Source organism: Nematostella vectensis, chromosome 12, assembly GCF_932526225.1.
Source record: "Nematostella vectensis chromosome 12, jaNemVect1.1, whole genome shotgun sequence".
NCBI classification, from domain to species: Eukaryota; Metazoa; Cnidaria; class Anthozoa; order Actiniaria; family Edwardsiidae; genus Nematostella; species Nematostella vectensis.
Genome location: NC_064045.1, coordinates 2,582,078 through 2,604,723, shown reverse-complemented (window position 1 = coordinate 2,604,723; position 22,646 = coordinate 2,582,078). Strand labels below are relative to the sequence as shown.

The following is a 22,646-nucleotide window of genomic DNA, read 5'->3' as shown; positions in this document are numbered from 1 at the left end:
GAGACTAGTCGGTTTATTTTTTTAAAATAGCTCAATCATTGTTCAGGGCCGCTACCAAGGGGGGTGGGGAGGTGGGGTATAGAAGTCAGAGTCGTACGAAAAAAAATTGTAGGGAACTTTTGCTAATCGATGGGAATGGCGGCTATTCGCAGTCAACGCGCTCACGCATCGAGTCTTAGTGAAGTTCCCTTGCTACAGCCCGAGACTCGCTATAGAGAGACTCGCGATCCACGGGCTGAACAAACCCTGAGCTTGGGTCTCCTGTGGAGAAACTAAAGGGGGGCCTGAGAACAGGACAACGCGTATGCGCGCAATAAACGACCTGCTTAAATAAATCACGTGACTTTTGACTCTCGCGAAGCTTGAACGGTGGCATAAAAAAAACATAATAAGCGCTTATTAATCACCCAGAAAGTTTCTATGCCTCGACAGAAGGGGCTTATTTTTATTAATTGTTTTTGTCACTCTCTGGCATGATGGCCCAGCTATTTCTGTGTTTTGGCGTAAATTTGCTACAAAGAAGTCACGTGATCTCTTATAGCCAAACTACATCATATTGAGGAGCATGTGCAGAAGGGAGGCAATCAGAGCGGTTTACCGGCAGCGTGGGAGGGATGAGGGGAAAGTAAACGCTAATGCAAGCAGTCAGCGATCTACACAATCAATACCATCATCTTTTTTATTACCATTGTGCAATATATACAATTTAAGAGGCCCTAGGTATTAAAGTGACTAAAATACAAGTATGTATAACATTTGACAATATGCTTTGCGTAGTAACACCCCTAGTGCACTCAAACTGATCATTTATTCTGACTCAACTCGCAACAACAGGCGGCTTACACGAGCAAGTCACAGCTACGTGTTTGACAAGTTGGTGCTCGTTTGGGCTCTTTTGTTGGTCACGTGACATGCTACACAAGCAAGTCACAGCTACGTGTTTGACAAGTTGGTGCTCGTTTGGACTCTTTAGTTGGTCATGTGACATGCTAGTGTAAGCCACCTGTGAGGGTCATTATAAAAACCTTCCCCTCCCCCCCCCCCAATACCTTAACCACAAGCCAGGTGGTTGGGCTGTAGGGGAGGGGGACTTCAATACCCTAGTCCCCCCAGTCTTATGCACAAACAAGATGGACTACAATACCCTAGTCCCCCCAGTCTTATGCACAAACAAGATGGACTACAATACCCTAGTCCCCCAAGTCTTATGCACAAACAAGATGGACTACAATACCCTAGTCCCCCCAGTCTTATGCACAAACAAGATGGACTACAATACCCTAGTCCCCCCAGTCTTATGCACAAACAAGATGGACTACAATACCCTAGTCCCCCCAGTCTTATGCACAAACAAGATGGACTACAATACCCTAGTCCCCCAAGTCTTATGCACAAACAAGATGGACTACAATACCCTAGTCCCCCCAGTCTTATGCACAAACAAGATGGACTACAATACCCTAGTCCCCCCAGTCTTATGCACAAACAAGATGGACTACAATACCCTAGTCCCCCCAGTCTTATGCACAAACAAGATGGACTACAATACCCTAGTCCCCCCAGTCTTATGCACAAACAAGATGGACTACAATACCCTATTCCCCCAGTCTTATGCACAAACAAGATGGACTTCAATACCCTAGTCCCCCAAGTCTTATGCACAAACAAGATGGACTACAATACCCTAGTCCCCCCAGTCTTATGCACAAACAAGATGGACTACAATACCCTAGTCCCCCCAGTCTTATGCACAAACAAGATGGACTACAATACCCTAGTCCCCCAAGTCTTATGCACAAACAAGATGGACTACAATACCCTAGTCCCCCCAGTCTTATGCACAAACAAGATGGACTTTAATACCCTAGTCCCCCCAGTCTTATGCACAAACAAGATGGACTACAATACCCTAGTCCCCCCAGTCTTATGCACAAACAAGATGGACTACAATACCTTTGTCCCCCCAGTCTTATGCACAAACAAGATGGACTACAATACCCTAGTCCCCCCAGTCTTATGCACAAACAAGATGTTTGTTTGAGGGGGGAGGAACGACGGTATTTTTTGCTAGAAATGAAAGCGAGTTGGACATTTTTAAGCAAAATTTTATGGGCAAACAAGATGGAGAGGATTTATACTCCCTGCACTTTATACAAAAAAAAAAAAGGATTTTCAAATAAACGTCTCAAGAAATTACAAATTAAGCATTCGGGAGAATAAAGTCAAGCTCTGCAATACTCAAGAAATTACAAATCATCTCGACTTGCTGTTCTACACCTTGACTGTATCTTTTGTATAACCGATGCATTCTCTTAAACTTAAGAACAAGTAAATAAGTTTTATATAATTGACGGGTAACTCGGCAAACCGAGTGGGGTTTGGTGAACGTATCAAAAATGGAGTCGTTCTCGTGGTAGAGATGCCGGACGGACTTGCTCGTTTCGCAAGCGCTAATTATAACCTTTTTACCATTTTGACCGACGTTATTGTACGTGATGTAAAGAACCTGTAATGTTTCATTACTAGCCACAGACTCAGCCAGCGCACACATCCCTTCGTCATTAATATCATTACAAGCTACGGACAGTTCCTCGAGACATGAATTCCTTGACAAAGCTATGGCGAGTTCCTTGGCACCAAACACATCTATATTACAATTATCAAGAAAAAGGAATTTCAACCTGCAACAGCTTTTCACAAGAAGTCTAGCAATAGCTTTTACTCCACCGTACCCTACCGGGTTACCAGACAAATTTAAGCGGGTAACATTTTGAATGACTTTTGTAATTGCCTTAATGCCAGCGAAGCCTATACTAGAACGCACTAAGCTAAGGTGAGCGATGGTCCTTTTTTGTGCAAGACCAATAGCGATACCCCGAGCCCCGGAATCACCTAGCCTTCCACCGCAAAGAAAAAGAGACGTGACAGTAGTGTTATGTCTCAGCATTTCACCGATAGCACGGCCTGCTTCGGACGTCATGTTATGACTTCTAATCTCGAGAGTTCGTACTGTTTTATTGACTTTCAATGCATTGGCGAGGCTTGTAACACCAGTACCTCCCAGGATTGTACTATCAATGCGAACGTCAGTGAGACTGGTGTTATCAGATAAGATCTCAGCCAACTTGATAGCACACGAATCACCAAAGCCGTCAGATTCAATACAGATTTCTGATAGTGTAACGTTGTTCTTTAAAGACTCGATTAAATTGCCAAAATTAGCCTCGTCGATCCCATCAAAAAGAATGAGAGACTGTAATGTGGTACGTGACAGCATGCTGACAAGCGCTTTTACAATAATATCACCTGCACCAGGGGGACAAGAAATACCTAGTTTTCGAATCGGAGAAGAAGCTAACGCTTTTGTAAATTGATCAGGGATCCCATCTGTACAATGCGAAAACAAGATAGTAAGATCACCAAGGGGACGCAAACCGCTGACACTACCGACAGTCTGCAGGCTCTGGGAACGAGACAAATCGTACGAAAGCAAATATGACAATCCTAACAGCGTAGAATAACATGGCTCAAAATAAATTTGTAAAAGCACTCTGCATGGAAGGAGGCAATATGCCTTTTCCAAAACTTTGACGATTTCTGATTGTTTGCATCTCGCCAGACACTGACACAGCAACTTGAGAGCGATACTGTTAGCATCCATATCAAACGTGGCAATCCTTTCGGGTGGATACTCGGGTACTTTGCGTGCGAGAGATTCCACGGCTTTCGCCACATTTCTTCCTACCATCATAGCGAGGTCGTAACGATTGACAGTGAGGTAAAATTCCAAATCATTAATCAATACACTCTCAACAATGCCTTGTCCAAGCCTGTCAGCTAAAAACACAGCACAGAAAAAGTCCTGAAAAGACTTGTGAACAAAGGAGTACATTTCTACTGCTCGTATGGTGCTAGGGGATTTGCGGCGTGTTAAGAAACCTACCTTTTTCAAAACTTCTGATAGTTTAGGAAGTGGAAAGGTGTTAGCATTGTCCTTAAGACTGTGAAAAGCAATTTCTCCTAGTTGAAAACTCGTCGCTTGAATATCGTCATCGTCGAAGTTGATGTTTTCCTTCTCAAAGTATCTCCTAATTTGTGAGTACGCTACATCCTCGTAAAGTTCTCTAAGGGTCATACCATGTGAGAAATCCTTTTCCCTGTTCCTCTCACAATGATCCTTGAAACTCAAACAGAAGAGAATCAAGGTGAGAGGATTACACAATTCGACATTAGAGATTCCTTTGGAGATAATCTCTACAATAAATGCTGCGTAATCTGGTAATGCATTAAAGAAAATGCTGATAACGTCATCAACATCGAGAAATCCCTTGATTTCTAGAGCATTACTTCCTGTAAAGTATTTGCTGAGCTTCTTTTCTGGTCTACTCGTTAAAAGGGTGTAACTAGAGGAATAGAACTTTTTACATACTACATTATGTATGCTCTCTCTTGCCTCTAAAGGTAACTCGTCGTATCCATCTAGGATTATCAAAACCTTATTTTGGTTTTCTTTGATGTACTGCACCACTTCTACCCTATCTTGTACACTAAATTCCTCGGGAAACAATTGATCTTGCACTGCCTGCGGGAACCCTTTAGAACTCATCCCTTTACACTTCAAAGACAGCACTAGCTCCACCTGAGGGAAGGACTCTGTTTTGGCCAAGACCCCTGTTGCCCAGTCATATGCAATCTTCTTGCATAACGTGGTCTTGCCCGCACCAGAGTCCCCCTCCAGGAGAACACTTCGCACCTTCTTGGATGGTTCACTAGCGGTAAAGACGTCATACATCGGCACCTTGATATCGGTGTCTTTTCTGACGATCTCCAGCTCTGAGAACATGTTCTCCAGAGTGAAGTTGCCGTCCTCCATGTCCTCAAGCGGCTCAATAAGGACCTCTTCACCTGTCGTGTACCTCAGATGAAGATAGTCAATGAAGTCTTGAATCACTAAAATTAAGAAAAGAAAAACATATTACTGTTTCGGTTTGAATTGGTTTTCTTATTTTGGTCATTCTCTTTTCAAACTTATTGAAGGGCATTTCTCAATAAGGAGAACGATTTGCGTCAGTGTGTTTGCGTCAGTGTGAATATAAAAATTCAAGGTGTTTTATTAGCAGATACATGGCTCTACCTAGTTCCATTTTTAACGAGAATATGAAAGTGGAAGGGATGCTATATACAGTATAATAGGAAATATTTATTTCAAAGAGTGTCAAACAAGATAATGGAAATCCCTGACAATGCCTTTGAAAGAAGAGGACATCAATTGCACAAAGAATTGGCCCTTTCTCGCCTAACATGCTACAAACTATAAATTAAATATTGAAATGGTGTGTTGTTTGCCTCAGTGAAACAAAGAAGTGGGGCTGACAATTCCAGCCCTTTTCGGAGAAAGAAGAAGTGAACCTGGATGGGGGGTTGTATCTATAGTGCAGTATGCAAACAATCAGCTGGTTAGTGTAGCGCACCTGAGCTGACAAAGGAACAATATCCAAATCGGTATAATCTATGCAAAGAACAGTTTTTCGTTTATACATGGGAGCTGTGCAGCCAAGAGAGAAAATGATTTTGTTCTCCTTCTAGAGCATCTTTTATCCATGACTATCCCATTACTCATAGTCATGATTGCAAACTGTATGGAGTAGTCTATATCTCTACTGATAGGTAACAAGTGTTTAAAGTGCTATACAAAACAGATACAGTGGAACCTGGATTTTACAAAATACCCCAGGAGATAGTAGATGCACCGTAAAATCGGGGTATGGTTAAGATGTCCTCCTTGATTTTACGATATAAAGAAAAATCCATTGGAAACAGTGTTGTACTCGGTCGGGTTACTTATCAACTTCTACAAAATAATAATATTGCAACTGTACTTTGTGTAAGACTGTAAAGTTTCTGTGAGGCTGTAATCTGTATTTAACAAGATCTGTCAAATAAAAAACAACAATCGTAATATACAGGTTCCACTGTCTGTATCAGTGGTGGGAAACTATGATTTGTCTCAGGGGGAGAGGGTATGGCCCATCGACATATACACTAACTGTATAAAACATATGGCAGGAGAAACTAAACCCCCATATATATGTTGTCTTAAAATTTTAGCTAAACATGTGGTGTTACCATAAATACTAGACCCTGCCCAGCCCAGCCCCGCCCCTTCCTAGAATCTGCCACTTTTCATTTTATTTTATAATGTCACATGTCACATGTACCTTTTTTCTTTGGTAGACGCTTATTCCCTGGGTCATGAGATGTTCTAAAGTAGAAAGCACACAATCAGTTTACAACCTAACATTGCCTGTTACTTTCAGTTATTGAAGGGTGACATTGAAATATCTATAATAAATCTATATAATAAAAAACAAAAGCGAAACAAATCAAAAAGGTACATTTAAAAAACAATTCACTGAAGTTTGCACGATCTAACTCATAATTATGCTTATCAGTGCAAGAGAAACACACAAAAAAGAATTATAACTTACTTCCCAGAAGCAGCCTCATCACCTTTAGCGGCAGTGATGTCCTTCTTGCTGTTCACCTTTCTACCTGTGACAACAAGTAGAGTTGAGAGTGGAATAATCAAGAAAGGGATTTTAGGCCTCTAGGTGTTTAGAAGACACCAAACCAAAAAAGGGACAAAAGTTTCTCTCAACATCAGGCCATGAAGAGAAAAAATCCTGTCCTCATGGACAAGGATATAAAGCAAGAGGTCCTGTCTTCATGGACAAGGATATAAAAACAGAGGTCCTGTCTTCATGGACAAGGATAGAAAAACAGAGGTCCTGTCTTCATGGACTAGGATATAATAACAGAGGTCCTGTCTTCATGGACAAGGATATAAAAACAGAGGTCCTGTCTTCATGGACAAGGATATAAAAACAGAGGTCCTGTCTTCACAGACAAGGATATAAAAACAGAGGTCCTGTCTTCATGGACAAGGATATAAAAACAGAGGTCATGTCTTCACAGACAAGGATATAAAAACAGAGGTCCTGTCTTCATGGACAAGGATATAAAAACAGAGGTCCTGTCTTCACAGACAAGGATATAAAAACAGAGGTCCTGTCTTCACAGACAAGGGTATAAAAACAGAGGTCCTGTCTTCACAGACAAGGATATAAAAACAGAGGTCCTGTCTTCATGGACAAGGATATAAAGCAAGAGGTCCTGTCTTCATGGACAAGGATATAAAGCAAGAGGTCCTGTCTTCATGGACAAGGATATAAAGCAAGAGGTCCTGTCTTCACAGACAAGGATATAAAGCAAGAGGTCCTGTCTTCATGGACAAGGATAGAAAAACAGAGGTCCTGCCTTCATGGACAAGGATATAAAGCAAGAGGTCCTGTCTTCATGGACAAGGATATAAAAACAGAGGTCCTGTCTTCATGGACAAGGATATAAAGCAAGAAGTCCTGTCTTTACAGACAAGGATATAAAGCAAGAGCTCCTGTCTTCACAGACAAGGATATAAAGCAAGAGGTCCTGTCTTCATGGACAAGGATATAAAGCAAGAGGTCCTGTCTTCATGGACAAGGATATAAAGCAAGAGGTCCTGTCTTCACAGACAAGGATATAAAGCAAGAGGTCCTGTCTTCATGGACAAGGATATAAAAACAGAGGTCCTGTCTTCATGGACAAGGATATAAAAACAGAGGTCCTGTCTTCATGGACAAGGATATAAAAACAGAGGTCCTGTCTTCATGGACAAGGATATAAAGCAAGAAGTCCTGTCTTTACAGACAAGGATATAAAGCAAGAGGTCCTGTCTTCACAGACAAGGATATAAAGCAAGAGGTCCTGTCTTCATGGACAAGGATATAAAGCAAGAGGTCCTGTCTTCATGGACAAGGATATAAAGCAAGAGGTCCTGTCTTCACAGACAAGGATATAAAGCAAGAGGTCCTGTCTCCCAAATGTCAACTAAATAGGTTCAGTATTTCTTATGTCAATGATATCTTATTATGATTTGAGATTCGTGATTGTGTAAGTTTCTTATTATCATTTCAGGCTAGCTTTCTATCAGATGGTTTACTTACTTGAGAATTCCTCTTTGAGTGATGCTAGGTCCACTGCCATCTCAGATACTTTTCCCTTCACCTCATGCACATCTTTCTTTGTCTCTTGGACTTCTTTCTTTGTCTCATCTACTTTAGTCTTTGTCTCTTGCACTTCTTTCTTTATCTCATCTACTTTAGTCTTTGTCTCTTGCACTTCTTTCTTTGTCTCTTGCACATCTTTCTTTGTCTCTTGGACTTCTTTCTTTGTCTCATTTACTTCTTTTGACAAATTTAGATCTTTATTAACCCACTCATTCAAAAGCATTACATAATCTCCCTCAAGAGGTGTGACCTTCAGGGTGTCTATTTCGCCCTGACTGACTCCACCGAGGGAGATCAGAGCATCAGATATTTCAACCCAGTACTGATTAAATTGAACAGTTGGCACTTCAGTTGATTTGATGTGGGCAAACACATTATTCCTGTACCATTTCAGTCGGGCCATGTGTGCCTCCTTGGTAAGATCAGTGGGACGAGGCAACACATCCCAGCTAGACGTACTGACAGGTGGTGACAACCCAGAGATGTGGCGAAGCAACAGGAACAAAAGTGTAATGTCATAATCATTAGCTGATGGAACACCGCTGGCAGGGAATAGTCGATCAAACTGCTCTTGCCGGAGTATCCTCCTGCTTTTCAGGTTAACCAAGGTTTTCTTGTGCGTATTTAGAAATGCTGCAAGGGGGGTGGGATGGTGGATTGATGTGAAGTATGTCCGCAGGGACTGGGTACCTCCATCTATCAGCAGACGGCAGAGTTTTTGGAAGTTGTCCTTCTCCTCACTGCCTAAGAGTACAGAGGCCATACTGATCTGCAAAAATACTGAAATGCTCAGCAACAAGAGAAATCATCATCTTTTATTATCACAACATCAAAATGCTGTATATCAATGCTACAGTAGATTGGCTATACCTGCTTAATGCATTGACATCACATTTTGAAAGATTGAAGTAGCATCAATTCCACTCTTGGTTTTACTAATAAATCTGTTGAGGAACAAAGTAAAAGTTAGGACCTAACAAAAGTTTAGCAACCATTGACAACCTAGAAAAGAAGGGAATGCTAAGGGAATCTTCTACATCTACATCTACATTGTTAATCCACAAAGGGGTTACCATCACTGTGGATATAAATTAATTGTATAAATAAATAAATAAATAAATAAATAAATAAATAAGTAAATACATTAATTAATTAATTAACTAAAAAAAATAAAAAATAAAAAATAAAATAAAGAAAGAAAGAAAGAAAAAATAAAAAATAAAAAACATAAAATAAAATAATAATAGAAATAATAATAATAATAATAAATAATAATACAAATAATAATAAGGCAGAATAAAAATAATAATAAGGCAGAATAAAAAAAGATTAAATAAAGTAAAAAGATAAAAATCGTTTAAACAGCATTATTGGTATTAATATAATTTTATTAATTTAATTTAATTTTATTCGTTCTCTAAAAATATCTGCACTAGTGGAATCCAGGGTAAGGCAGGGCAGCTTGTTCCATTCTTTTATTGTCTTTGCCTGGGGGAGGATGTTAGTGGCTGGGGTGATTCTGAGCCGGATGATTGTACTGATGTTGATAAAGATAAATAATAATTGTCATCAGGAATGTCAGGACCACTTGATGACTTTGAGAAATTGGCCACATCACAGGCACAGCAGATCCAAGAACAAGAACTGTTAGCAAGTGTATTGTAACTTTCATTGCTTATTGAGCAGCATTTTGTGTGATACCATGCATCGCAGTAGTCGCACTGAATACCCTTCTGGTTGCATTTAACTGGTTTTGAGCATGCTCCACAGTGATACCGGTAGGTGGGACCGGGATTGAGAGGGATGTCCCCACTAAGAATGAGTAGGCGAAAGGCGAGTGAGCTTGGGTTACTCCTTGGAGCGATCAATTTTCTACGATTGGGATGAATATTGTTCATGAAAATTTTAACTTTGTCCAGGCTCATTTCAAAAAGTGCTGGTGAAATGAAGGGTCCGGCCTTAGACTCAATTAGTGGGCTCTGCCACCGTAATAAGAAATTCTGGAGATGTAGAGCAAATAGGGGTACTATCAAGGGGGCCATGAGGTGGCCTGCCATTATGCCAGATATAATTATTTTATATATTTTTTTTTTGAAAAAGAATTACAGAAATAGTATTGTAGTTTATTTTCCGGTTATTCCGGTTAAATAATTGTTTGATTGTATATAATTATTTGATTAGTTTCCCTTTCTTTTATTTAACTAGATCAATTAATTATTAATAATCAATAATCAAGGTAAAATTAAGTAGAATAAAATAGTTAAAAGACTACAATGAAAATGCAGGGTGGCAAAAACAAGTTGGACTCGAGTCGCCCGTAAACTGAACCAACGCGCTCAATCAACAATGCACTTAGAACCCACTGGTAGAAAAACTCCAAGCAGTATTACACAACAACGCAATCCGACCGCAAACACTAACTCTTTTTCATCAACTTAACTGTGACTGGCCTACCGTGAGACTGACACAACAACAGCGCATCGCAATCAGGGCTCAGAGAAATATGCAAATCCTTCGCAGAATTTACAGGCGACTGATTTCGGAGCTGAATAAATTATTGTTTGTAAGTGAAGAATTATCCAAAATATCACTTAAGCTTATGGTGAAAACACAAAGTACAGCTTCAAACACAAGAAAACTAAGCCAGAAAAACATTAGACAACGTGGGAAGTCAGTTTTTGTCGTAGGACAAAACGGCGGACAAAACAGTGTGACAGAGTCACAAGAGTAAAAATATAGAAATGGCGGGAAAGACTCACGAAGTGCAACCAGTTTAGTCAAGAAAGGCTACAGGAGAAACCTTATGGCAAAAGAAAACCCTCTTGTATTACCTTATGACCCTTCGCCTGTGATATTTGTGATACTCATGCGACTTCAATGAAGCAACGCTGCATTCAAGAAATCCAAATAAAAATGAATCTTAAGGCACTGCGGTAACATTAATTTCTCCTATGAGATCCATTCCCCATCTTTCTAAAACAATCAAGCGTAGGCCACATCAGCAACACCTTGGACAGTTTGAGCTGCATACGATCGCAGAAATAAATATAAACAAAGCTGACGTGATTACCGTTTAAATAAAAGCGGACTGCTCACAAACAATCGAAGCCCTTACTAAATCAAAAGCGGAAGCACAGAGAACCGCACAAAATTAGTGTAGAAATCCCATTCAATGCACAAACCCCAATACAACGCACGAGTTATCGACCTCAGAGAATAGTGAATGTAAGAAATGTTACCAAAATCCGAAGATAGCAGAGGTAAGATCGAGCTAAAGACTTTTGAACAATAATGAATCTCATATTTCGTCACACTTCACAAACCAACACATTCAAAGACGCGATGTGCGTGATTTTGCCGATAATTCATAGAGAAACTACGGTCGGGCTCTCTGATACCCTTGCTTACCGGACTTGTAGGGATGTTGTGCTTTGTGTTGCTTTTACATCAGCTGGTACGGCTTTTCTTCGCAGATTCGCTAAGAAACAGTTGCTTGTTGCACATTCCCAAGGGGAAGCAATTTTCCACCGGCGTAGAGGAAGGGTGAGTCTGCAGGGAGTCAGCGGTAATGTATACGTCGGAATCCGGTCGACACGCCGTTGGAAGTCCCGACTGACAAAGTAATTACAAGATGGCGGCTGAGACGCCTGGAAATTGCGAAGAATCTACAAACTTAGTTACTGGGATACCTGTGGTAGCCCAGTTATAAATTGCAACTGGGTTTTTTTTCGTGGTCCCGGGAAATCTGCAATGTTTCGCAATACCCCAAGAGCCTTTGCGACATAGTCAATACTTCGCTTGTTTTAGTGTATTGAATGCGACCTTACTGAAGCCTTTTTCTTACACGAAGTATCTAGCCTACTGTCCTACGTCATCGCAACGCTTAGTTACCAAAAACTTTTGCATAATTTAAAAGGTCAGCGCTCGTTCACACGGTTCAGAAGGACGGTCATTATAATAAAGTAATTAGCATACCGTGAGACTCAAGTCTCTCACGGTCGTACGCTCGTCGTACGGACGTGAAGTGAGGGGAGATCTGCCGATGAAGTTTAACTGAGGCAAACCGGCTATGCCATGCTGACGAGTCCTAATAAGGACGAAACAGCTGTCCATGGTTGCCGAACTCCACGGGTAATAGACTGTGCTAGCGTCCCGTCTTGGACCGACTGGTGCCAATGTGTGTATGCTAGTGTGCTTCTAAAGTCCACATTTATGAATTTTTCACTTATTTGCTTATGTCCTTTTGAGTGTTGTGAAGTTCGCGAGCACTCAAACTTCTTCACACGTCTCAAAGGGTCGATCCCTCGCGTACAAATAAATATTTGTAGAAAAAAAAATGATTAAACGATAATTCCGCTGGTGTCCATGTGAGTGTTGTGATCTATACTGACCTTTTCAGCTGACGATCTTTCACACGCTCCAAAAGTTAACCGGAAGTGAGATAGATTAAACTGACAGCAAACACTTAATATGAAATATAAGATTTTTCGCGGGCTTTTTCAAACGAGATGGAACCTGGAAAAATGGAAAACGGTGGTCGATGGATGTCTGTATCTTCAATTGAAAAGGGCAAGGCAAAAATCGAGGCATACGACATTACTACAACTAGTAGATTTTGCAGTGTTCGCAATGATCGATCTTCGGACAATCTGGTAACTTGCTTATGTCGGGGATAGGAATTTTTCAGTAGTGAAGTATCAAACTTGTGTCATTTTACCTGGAGAATTCATCTAAATGTGGCCATTTTAAAGCGATCTTCCGGTTTTTTAAGCTTATGGGTACCTTTCTATGTGAATAACAATCACGGGGGGGGGGGGGGGGGCGTGGTATTTACATAAAGCATTTTACTTTTCTTATGGGAGGACAGGGTTCATTATCACCCTGGAGTTTTATTTATCTGAGACTAAAAAAGCTATTAGTCTAGAAATAAATATTTTACTATCCCTCGTACTATTTCAGAAAACCTTAAAAAGAAAAAGTCGACAACAACGCAGATTTATGTTTTTTAGAGCGATATTTCGGCAGGCCAATACCTGCCTTCTTCAGGTTATCAATGAGTTACAATGACATGTTACAGCTAGTACAGAGGCGTAGCCGGGATTTTTAACAGGAGGGGGCCCAAGAGGTCATTTCCAGTCATTTTCTCCTGTATTTTAGATAATGTCTCATACATTTACTGTATTTTTGGCTGCTAGAAGGGGGGGCGGGCCCCCTGGGCCACCCCCCTGGCTACGCCCCTGTAGTATATGTACAAAGTTCATTGATGATTAACTAACAAAAGGTAAAAATAGTAATTGAGTAAGGAGTGACTTATGGATAGGAAATAGGGTGGTGTGGATTACTAAGTAGCTAAACGGTTTCTTCACGCCGGTTGAGGCCACCGGGTTCAAGAGTACCAGCGCGAGCTATCAGTGTGGCTTCTCTTGCTTTGCTTCTCTTGATCTGGCACAGTCGTAATGGACAAAGACTGGTATATTAATGAATGTAATAGACAACTTAATGACACTAAATTCTACACACAATTAGATGCCGACATTACTAATGACATACAAGAACGAGTCACAACTTACATCAACCGAATGCACACGGACGGAATAATTAATCAGGACACTAAATCCTACCTCACACCCAAAGACTCTTAACCTGGACGGTTTTACATACTCCCTAAAATACATAAACATGGTAATCCTAGGCGCCCTATTATTTCCTCCAACTCCCACCCCACCAAACGCATCTCAGAATTTGTAGACTACTACCTCCAGCCATTAGTAAGTAAACTTCCATCATACGTTAAAGACACTAACCACTTCTTAAACATTTTATTAACACTCAGCAACCTACCAACAGACTCTCGCCTGGTCACACTCGACGTCTCTAGCCTCTATACTAATATCCCACATAATGATGGCATCAACGCTTGTCACCACTTCCTTCGCACATGTAACACTAACCCCATCCCTGCTGGCACTATTTGTGATTTAATCCGCATGATGCTCCAAATGAACAACTTCTCCTTTAATGACAAACACTACCTCCAGAAGCATGGCACCGCAATGGGCACACGCATGGCACCCTCTTTCGCCTGTCTCTTTCTTGGTCTATTTGAAACCAACGCTTTGCGTGACGCCCCTTACAAACCCCATACGTGGTTAAGATACATCGACGATATTTTTGTTGTATGGACTGAGGGTCTAGACAAATTGAACGCTTTTGTAGATTATCTTAACAATCTACATCCCACCATTAAATTTACAAGCTCCCACTCCTATAACAATGTACCTTTTCTTGACGTTAATGTCTCCTTTGTTAATAGTAAAATCGAAACTGACCTCTACTCCAAACTTACTGACAAACACCAACACCTTCTTTTTTCATCTTGCCATCCTCATCACACCAAAAAGGCTATCCCCTATAGCCTCGCCCTCCGTATTCGCCGCATTTGTTCTACAGAAGAAAGCTTTAATAACCGCTGCAATGAACTCACCAACTACCTCCTCCAAGCGTGGCTATAAACCCGCTTTTCTCAAGAGACAAATCCTACGCGTTGCTGACATTTCCCGCATTGACGCCCTACGCCCTAATAATAACAACCACAAAAACTCCCGTCGCATCCCCTTTGTCACTACCTATAACCCTACACTACCTAACATCAACGACATAATCCGTAGAAACTACAACCTTCTACTCTCGTCTAAGCGATGCCATAAGGTTTTCACTGAGCCCCCTCTTGTCGCCTTTCGCCGTTTACCTAACCTCCGCGACATCCTCGTTAAAGCCAAGCTACCTTCCGACCGCTCTCCCACCAACCAACCTCCCGGTGCTTTCCGTTACGGAAAAAACTGCCTAACCTGCCCCTATATTAGAACCGATGGCCTGACAAGCTACACATTTTTCTCAACAGGTGAAACACGACCTATAACCTCCCACATAACCTGCAATACTAAAAACGTGATTTATATGATTCAATTATGTAACCGCTGTAACCTTCAATATATTGGGGAAGCTAAACGCCAGTTTAGACGCCGACAACTCGTCAATAAGGCAGGTAGTACTAGGTTATATTTTACTAGTAGCATACAGCCTATGACCTGACTTGGTGCAATTGTATGAGTCAGTAAGGTGGCGAGCCACCCTCTTCCCTTCATAGATGCACAATGTTATAAAATGGTGGTAAATATGGTTGAAGGCAAGCATTGTCTGAGCTCTTGCCCATTGGCAAACCAGTTCCAGAGAACTTTGTAAGCCTTTTTGAAGGGATCTACAGTTAAATCAACAAGGATCAAGCTAATGCACCTAAGGCAAGCCGCAAGACCAAGACAAGCAAGCCGCAAGACCGAGACAAGCAAGCCGCAAGACCGAGACAAGCAAGCCGCAAGACCAAGACAAGCAAGCCGCAAGACCAAGACAAGCAAGCCGCAAGACCAAGACAAGCAAGCCGCAAGACCGAGACAAGCAAGCCGCAAGACCGAGACAGGCAAGCCGCAAGACACAAGACAAGCAAGCCGCAAGACACAAGACAAGCAAGCCGCAAGACAGAGACAAGCAAGCCGCAAGACAGAGACAAGCAAGCCGCAAGACCAAGACCAAGACAAGCATTCATATATTTTTGGTTAAAACAGAGCTTTATGAATATGAACTTACTTGCCAAATGACAACGACCGGCCCTATGTGTAGAACTCATCTCGTTATGAATGTCTTTACTTCTTTTATTCTCTTCAAAAAAACATACAACGCGTACAACATCATACAGACCACGAGGGTAACGATCACCGAGAATGCAACATTAGGTTACGTCATTATAAACATAACTCAACACCCCCACTTGTTTCTTATGATGTAAACCTAAATGACGTGATTACAATATTCTACAATAAATGTTATAGGTAATAAGCTGATCTTACAGTTTTAGCACCCAAACAGAAATTTCTTGAATTTCGTTAGTTTGACCTTGCTGGTTGGTTTGGTGAAAATGTCAGCCACCATGTCCTCTGTGGGGCAAAACACAATATCGATTTTGCCATTTGAGACCGTATCACGCAGGAAGTGGTGTCTGACATCGATGTGCTTAGACCTTTGCCTGTTTACAGGATTTTTACTAAGTGTCTGACATCGATGTGCTTAGACCTTTGCCTGTTTACAGGATTTTTACTAAGTGCAATAGCCCCCTGATTATACCCATAGAGCTTAGTGCATGAATATGATTCCTTTCCCATGTTACTTAATAGCTGACTTAGGTACAGGCTCTCCTGGGTTGTAGAAGCTAATCCTATGTACTCAGCCTCACAGGAAGAAAGGGCAACTGTGGGTTGCCTTCTGGATTTCCATGAAATGACAGCACCCTCTGGGGAAAGGCTAAAGCAGTATCCGGTCGTACTCTTTCTGTCATCCTCTGATGATGCCCAGTCTGAATCGCTATATGCAACAAGGCTCAAACCATCACTAGACTTCTTAAAACATAATTCATAATCTATGGTGCCTTTAAGGTATCTAAGGACATGTTTAGCATCAGTCATATCTGCGGCTGTGGGGCAAGACAATTTCCGTTATAGTTTGCTAACAATCCAACTGATGTCTGGTCTGGTACACACCATAGCATAAATAAGGCTTCCTACTATCTCCCTATACTTCTTAGGATCAGCCTCTTCACTGTTCTCTCCAGCATTTTGCTCACATGGCGTTGTTCTGGGCTTACAACCCTCCATTCCAAATCTGTGCAGGACCTTAAGTAGGTATCTACTCTAACCCATGGTAATCTGTCCTGGAGCCTGGTTGAAATCAATACCTAAGAAGTGGGAAATCTGGCCTAAATCTTTCATTTTGAAGTGCCTCTTCATATTTTCCTTGAAGTCATTAAGGATTCCCATATCACTTGATGCAATGATCAGATCATCTACCCAGTCTATGAGAATGACAATTTCATTGCCTACTAGCTTAGAGTAGACGCAGTGGTCTGATGGATTCCTGTTAAAACCACTCTCCATCAGACTTTCATGCAGAAGCTTATTCCAGTTTCTGCCTGACTGTTTTAGGCCGTAAAGGGATTTCTTTAACTTATACACTAACTTTTCTCCATTTTCGGAGATCACTTCGAAGCCTTCTGGTTGTTTCATGTATATTTCCTGATCTATTGGTGCATGTAGGTACGCTGTTTTGACATCCATTTGATGGATAGTGAGGTCATACTGCGCTGCTAATTGCATTAGAACCCTAATTGAGGTGATGTTCGCAGTAGGAGCGAAGGTCTCCTGGTAATCAATTCCTTCAACTTGGCTATACCCCTTTGCTACATATCTAGCTTTAAATACTTCCCTGCCTCCTGCATCTTCTTTAATGGTGTATACCCATTTTCCCCCCACTGGGTTCAGACCCTCCGGGAGGGAGGTTAGCTCAAATGTGTCATTTTCTTGAAGTGACCCCATTTCTTCGGCCATGGCTTGGTTCCATTCTGTAGCGTTTGTTGAGGCCATAGCCTAGTAACTTTGTGCCACCCTGAAACTCTGTAACAATAATCAACACTGGAATAAGTTATGTCATCACTATCACTTATACTGGTAACATAATCATCCACATACTTAGGGGGTTGTCTCTCTCTTTGTGGACGCCCACTGGTGTGACTCTGATTATCTACCTGCTCGCTATCACCGGGTGTACAACTAGCTTCACCATCCACCTTGCCCACATCTGGGTGGCTTTTGATGGCTTCATTGAAGTTGACTGGTTGTTCTGATCCAACCCCTTCATGAACATTGCCCACGGGCGTTTCATTGTGAATGAGGCCTTTAGTTTGAGTTTCTTGCTCGATGCAATCCTTACTGATGAACTTAATGAGTCTGTGCTTTAACACCTTCCCCTTATCTGGGCGGTACACTAGGAATGCCGGGCTGTTCTTTTCATACCCTACGAATACCCCTCTCACACCGCGAGAGTCTAATTTCTTATGGTTGTGATTGTATGTGTAACATTCTGATCCGAATATTCCCATTTTTGAAAGGTCAGGTTTCTTTCCTGTTAGCATGAAATAAGGTGTGTTCTCTGTTCTCCTGTTATAGCACCTATTCCTAATGTGTGCAGCAGTTTGAACTGCATATGGCCACAAGAACTTTGGCACCTGTTTCTCTATGAGCAAACATCTGCCCATCTCAAACAGGGTTCGCCACTGCCTTTCAGCTGTTCCATTCTGATGTTGGGAATGGGGACATGACATTATCATGTCCCCATCTCTCTCGGAGAAGTGCCTGAAAATCATTGCTAATAAACTCGCCCCCATTATCTGACCGTATGCACATCCATTTAATTTCTCCATAAGGGGCAGAATCTGCTAAGAATTTCTGAGCTGCTTGCACTGAATCACTTTTCTCTTTGAGAAAATACACAAATACTGCCCCAGAATAATCATCTGTGAATGAGATACTATACTTGATACATTGATACTGGGTTTATAGGGCCCGCCAGGTCAGTGTGAAACCTCTCTAAGGGTCTGGTAGCCCTAGCATCTGGCTTTCTATTTCTGTTATTTACAAACTTCCCCTCGATGCAGGTGTTGCAACTTAACTTAGACTTATCTTTCCAGACATATTCATTCCCTTTACTACCCCCTTTGTCTTTAAGACATCCTCAAAATTGCAGTGGCCTAATATTTTATGCCATGTGTATATGTCATGTGAAACGCTTACCTTATCATAGCTGTCATTACCATAAAGTGGTTCTTTCAAATAGTACAACTTATTATGTTCCTCAATTTTAAATGCAGTGCCATCCTTATGGATGAGTTAATTCTGTCCAGTTTGGAACTTCACTTCTGCCCCATTTGCAGTTGCAGCCTTCACAGAAAAGATGTCTTGGGGTACCATGGTATGCACAATGCTCCCTTCAGCACAGCGTTTACATGTCTGCCATTCACATCCTTGAGGGTTACCATTGCGTCTCCTCGCTTTACGGCAATGTTCCTGGTCCTTGTTCCATCAGCTAATTCCATATAATGTTCACTTGGTTTGAATGTTCCATCGATCCTTGTGATCGTATCAGTTGTAACGAGATGTAGCCCCAGTGTCAACTAGCATGCCCTTGGGGTTGTTGAGAACTTTGTTACTGTGATCCTTCACATTAAATGTGAAAGTATGTTCCTCCTCATTATTTTCTGTATCATCCATAACAGAAACTTTCTTTATTGTGTCTCCTTTCTGTTGGTGCCTTTTACATTCTCCATCTGAATGGGTAGAACTCTTGTGATAGTTGCACCATTTTGTTGTTTCACTTTTCTTTGGGCAGTCCCTGATGAAGTGCGAAGTTTGACCACAACCATAGCATGCACGTGGTGCTGGAGACGCAGCCTTCATTACTTGGTCTGCTTTCCCCTTACTGCTAAATTTCTCTGTTTCTTCATAGCTTCTCAGGTGACCTTTGAATGTAGAGAATGATATCTCCCCAGCGCTTTGAGTGATGTGTATAGCTAGCGGTTTATAGGATTCTGGTAACCCTTTCAGAATCATTGCGATGATCAACCCATCACTGAGTGTTTCTTTTGCGTTTCTGAGAGCAGTGATAGCCTTCTCAGCACGAATTAAATACTCGGTGACTGTTTCGTTTACTCCCATTTCGAGTGATGTTAGTTCAGTGTACAGTGTTATGATACGAGGCTTGCTTTGGCTCGCATAAAACTCCCGTAGTATCTTTAAGGCTTTCCTGCCGTCGTCAGTAGCTTCTCTCATTACTAGTGAGAGGCTTTTATTGTCTAAGAACTGTATAAGTTCCGCATAGCATTCTTCGTTCTTTGTCGCGTCAGGCGCATCCGTCGATGGCAAGATTGTATCTTTCAATTTCAGCATCCGTAAATGTCCCAAAAATTTGGCCTCCCACAATTCATACTTGCTCTCGTCTCCGTCGAACGTCAATCTGTTCCATTTCGAGTCCGTCCTGGGCCCATAACCTGTAGAATTCATCTCGTTATGAGTGTCTTTACTCCTTTTATTCTCTTCAATAAACATACAACGCGTACAACATGGCGGATCATACAGACCACGAGGGTAACGATTACCCAGAATGCAACATTAGGTTACGTCATTATAAACATAACTCAACACTATGAGCCGTGTGAAGCACAGGTAGCCCAGGCAATGGTTGCTTGTCGTAGCTCGGAATTCGGCTGTTCTGAGATCGGTCGAGTAAAGCGTTTTTTTTTGTGAAATGTTGTCAATAAAATTGCCTTAGAACTTAGAACATGCCTTGTTGTTGTCAAATTCATGTGTAATAAACGATTTGGGGGGGTTTTCTCAACGGAATTTATGACTTCTCTCTACTTACTAAAGAAAGATACAAGGTTGGAGGCGCCATTTTCGGTAGCACTCAAATACTGTCGAAATTCGAGAGGAAAAAACAACAAACTAAATATTTTCGCAGACCTATGCCAGGGTACACTTACATTCGATATGTGGCAAAACATCCGAGCTAAACTATTTTCCCTGGCCGCTAGCCGTATTTTAAAACGAGAAAGTAGCCACAATTATCCTTGACCGATGCCGTTGGACAATTAGTTACGCTTGACCGCGCTGGGAAGGAGAGCAAACTATATTACCCTCCCCGCCAGGTGGGAAAATGTCGCGCTCGGCCGGTCTGAGAACTAGGGCAAACTATTTTACCCTCCCTACCCAAGAGAGCAAACTTCGCGCTCTGCCATTGTTAGGCCATCCAATCCGAACGCGAGTTGACCAAGACTCTCCAGTGGAAAACCCGCGATGCTGTCAACGGCGCATTACTAACTGTAGTAGATACGGATTTCACACTTTTTCACGATCTCAAATTCAGTATTATCAGTTTGTGGAGCGAGATTGTCCGGAATTCAACATAAACAGGTAAGTTTTAAGGTGACAGCATTTTTTATTTTTAAATCTGAAGTATAAACTCGGCCAAGACGAACAACAGAGAAGGCGAAGAGACGGACTCAGATTGCAATCCTTCGAATTTTGTTTGTAGGTAGCACACTCGAATCTTTTGAAGACTTTCTTCACAAATGGAAAGCGCGATGTGAGTCTCAAAATCGCTGTAATATATCACTAGGTAAGTAATCTGTTATCGTTTATTTCAGTCTAATTTATTTGAGTTGCCCTACTGAGAAGCTAAATGTGTGAATTCAAAATGCTTAGATCCATCGGCACATGGATCTAAGCTGTGGTTTAAAGCACTTCGTTCGAGTCGAAGTCGCCCTGCAGTTTTTTTTGCCGATGAAGTTTAACTGAGGCAAACCGGCTATGCCATGCTGACGAGTCCTAATAAGGACGAAACAGCTGTCCATGGTTGCCGAACTGCACGGGTAATAGACTGTGCTAGCGTCCCGTCTTGGCCCGACTGGTGCCAATGTGTGTATGCTAGTGTGCTTCTAAAGTTCACATTTATGTATACATACTCGCAAGGATAGTTTGGCTATCCGACGGAGTTTTAGACTAGCAAAGGTCGCATGCGTGATCCGCACAATTGGCATCACGCTAGCCCGGTCGCAGCTCTAGATCCCACATGGATCTAAGCTGTGGTTTAAAGCACTTCGTTCGAGTCGAAGTCGCCCTGCAGTTTTTTTTGCCGATGAAGTTTAACTGAGGCCGAAGACTTCGTCAACGGCTCTTTTTACTACGACCTTTCTTGCAGGCGCTATGTTTTCCTTGTTTTTTTTCTGTATAGTGGTCAATAATATCGTTTAATTGTGCAAAGCTCTTTTTGCTCTTCTCATAATTTAGCATGACCCTTCAATAGAAATATAGATATCAAAATGTGAATATAAATATTCAAAAGTGCTTGCACAGGTTCGCACCATGTAACTGAAATATGAGTTTGAAAAGAATCACTCTTACCATGTTTTCGCTCCAGTAAATTCCTTCACGACTTCAGCCTTTTTGGAAGTAGCGCTTAACCTTTCATTGTTTTCATTAGATCGTTTAAGGCCGCCAAGAGGATTAAGTTTAGACATTTTTTGATAACAGACAAGCTCAGGTATCAATCAGCTGGTGGGGTTTTCCCGCCCAACGGATGTTTTGGTCAATTTCGGCAGAGCGCGATGTTTGCTCTCTTGGGTAGGGAGGGTAAAATAGTTTGCCCTAGTTCCCAGAACGGCCGAGCGCGACATTTTCCCACCTGGCAGGGAGGGTAATATAGTTTGCTCTCCTTCCCAGCGCGGTCAAGCGTAACTAATTGTCCAACGGCATCGGTCAAGGATAATTGTGGCTACTTTCTCGTTTCAAAATACGGCTAGCGGCCAGGGAAAATGATTTAGCTCGGATGTTTTGCCACATATCGAATGTAAGTGTACCCTGGCATAGGTCTGCGAGATAAAAATATTTAGTTTGTTGTTTTTTCCTCTCGAATTTTGACGGTATTTGAGTGCTACCGAAAATGGCGCCTTCAACGTTGTATCTTTCTTTAGTAGGTAGAGAGAAGCCATAAATTCCGTTGAGAACCCCCCTCCCCCCAAATCGTTTTTTACACGTGAATTTGACAACAACAAGGCATGTTCTAAGTTCTAAGGCAATTTTATTGACAACATTTCACAAAAAAAAA

At 41.7% G+C, this 22,646-nt stretch overlaps 1 protein-coding gene and 1 long non-coding RNA gene across 8 annotated transcripts; both read right to left on the bottom strand.

Moving 5' to 3' along the window:
• Positions 1 to 2,089: 2,089 nt before the first annotated feature.
• LOC125556709 (NACHT, LRR and PYD domains-containing protein 3-like) lies at positions 2,090 to 11,664 on the bottom strand. 7 transcript variants are annotated; one of them, XM_048719841.1, is made up of 7 exons: positions 11,514 to 11,664; positions 8,976 to 9,049; positions 8,176 to 8,874; positions 8,043 to 8,133; positions 6,489 to 6,552; positions 6,219 to 6,262; positions 2,090 to 4,950 (listed from the first exon to the last, which is right to left on the bottom strand). In XM_048719841.1, exons 3-7 carry the CDS (start codon positions 8,866 to 8,868, stop codon positions 2,201 to 2,203), a joined length of 3,642 nt encoding a protein of 1,213 aa, XP_048575798.1. In that variant the 5' UTR covers positions 8,869 to 8,874; positions 8,976 to 9,049; positions 11,514 to 11,664; the 3' UTR covers positions 2,090 to 2,200. The 7 variants fall into 7 exon arrangements, with proteins under 7 accessions (XP_048575798.1, XP_048575797.1, XP_048575799.1 ...); XM_048719840.1 differs by having other exon boundaries at positions 8,043 to 8,150; positions 8,193 to 8,874; XM_048719842.1 differs by having other exon boundaries at positions 8,043 to 8,135; positions 8,241 to 8,874.
• Positions 11,665 to 21,766: 10,102 nt separating this feature from the next.
• LOC125557338 lies at positions 21,767 to 22,217 on the bottom strand. Its single transcript, XR_007305232.1, has 2 exons — positions 21,944 to 22,217; positions 21,767 to 21,836 (listed from the first exon to the last, which is right to left on the bottom strand). It is a non-coding gene; the product is annotated as an uncharacterized LOC125557338 (long non-coding RNA).
• Between the last annotated feature and the right edge of the window lie 429 nt (positions 22,218 to 22,646).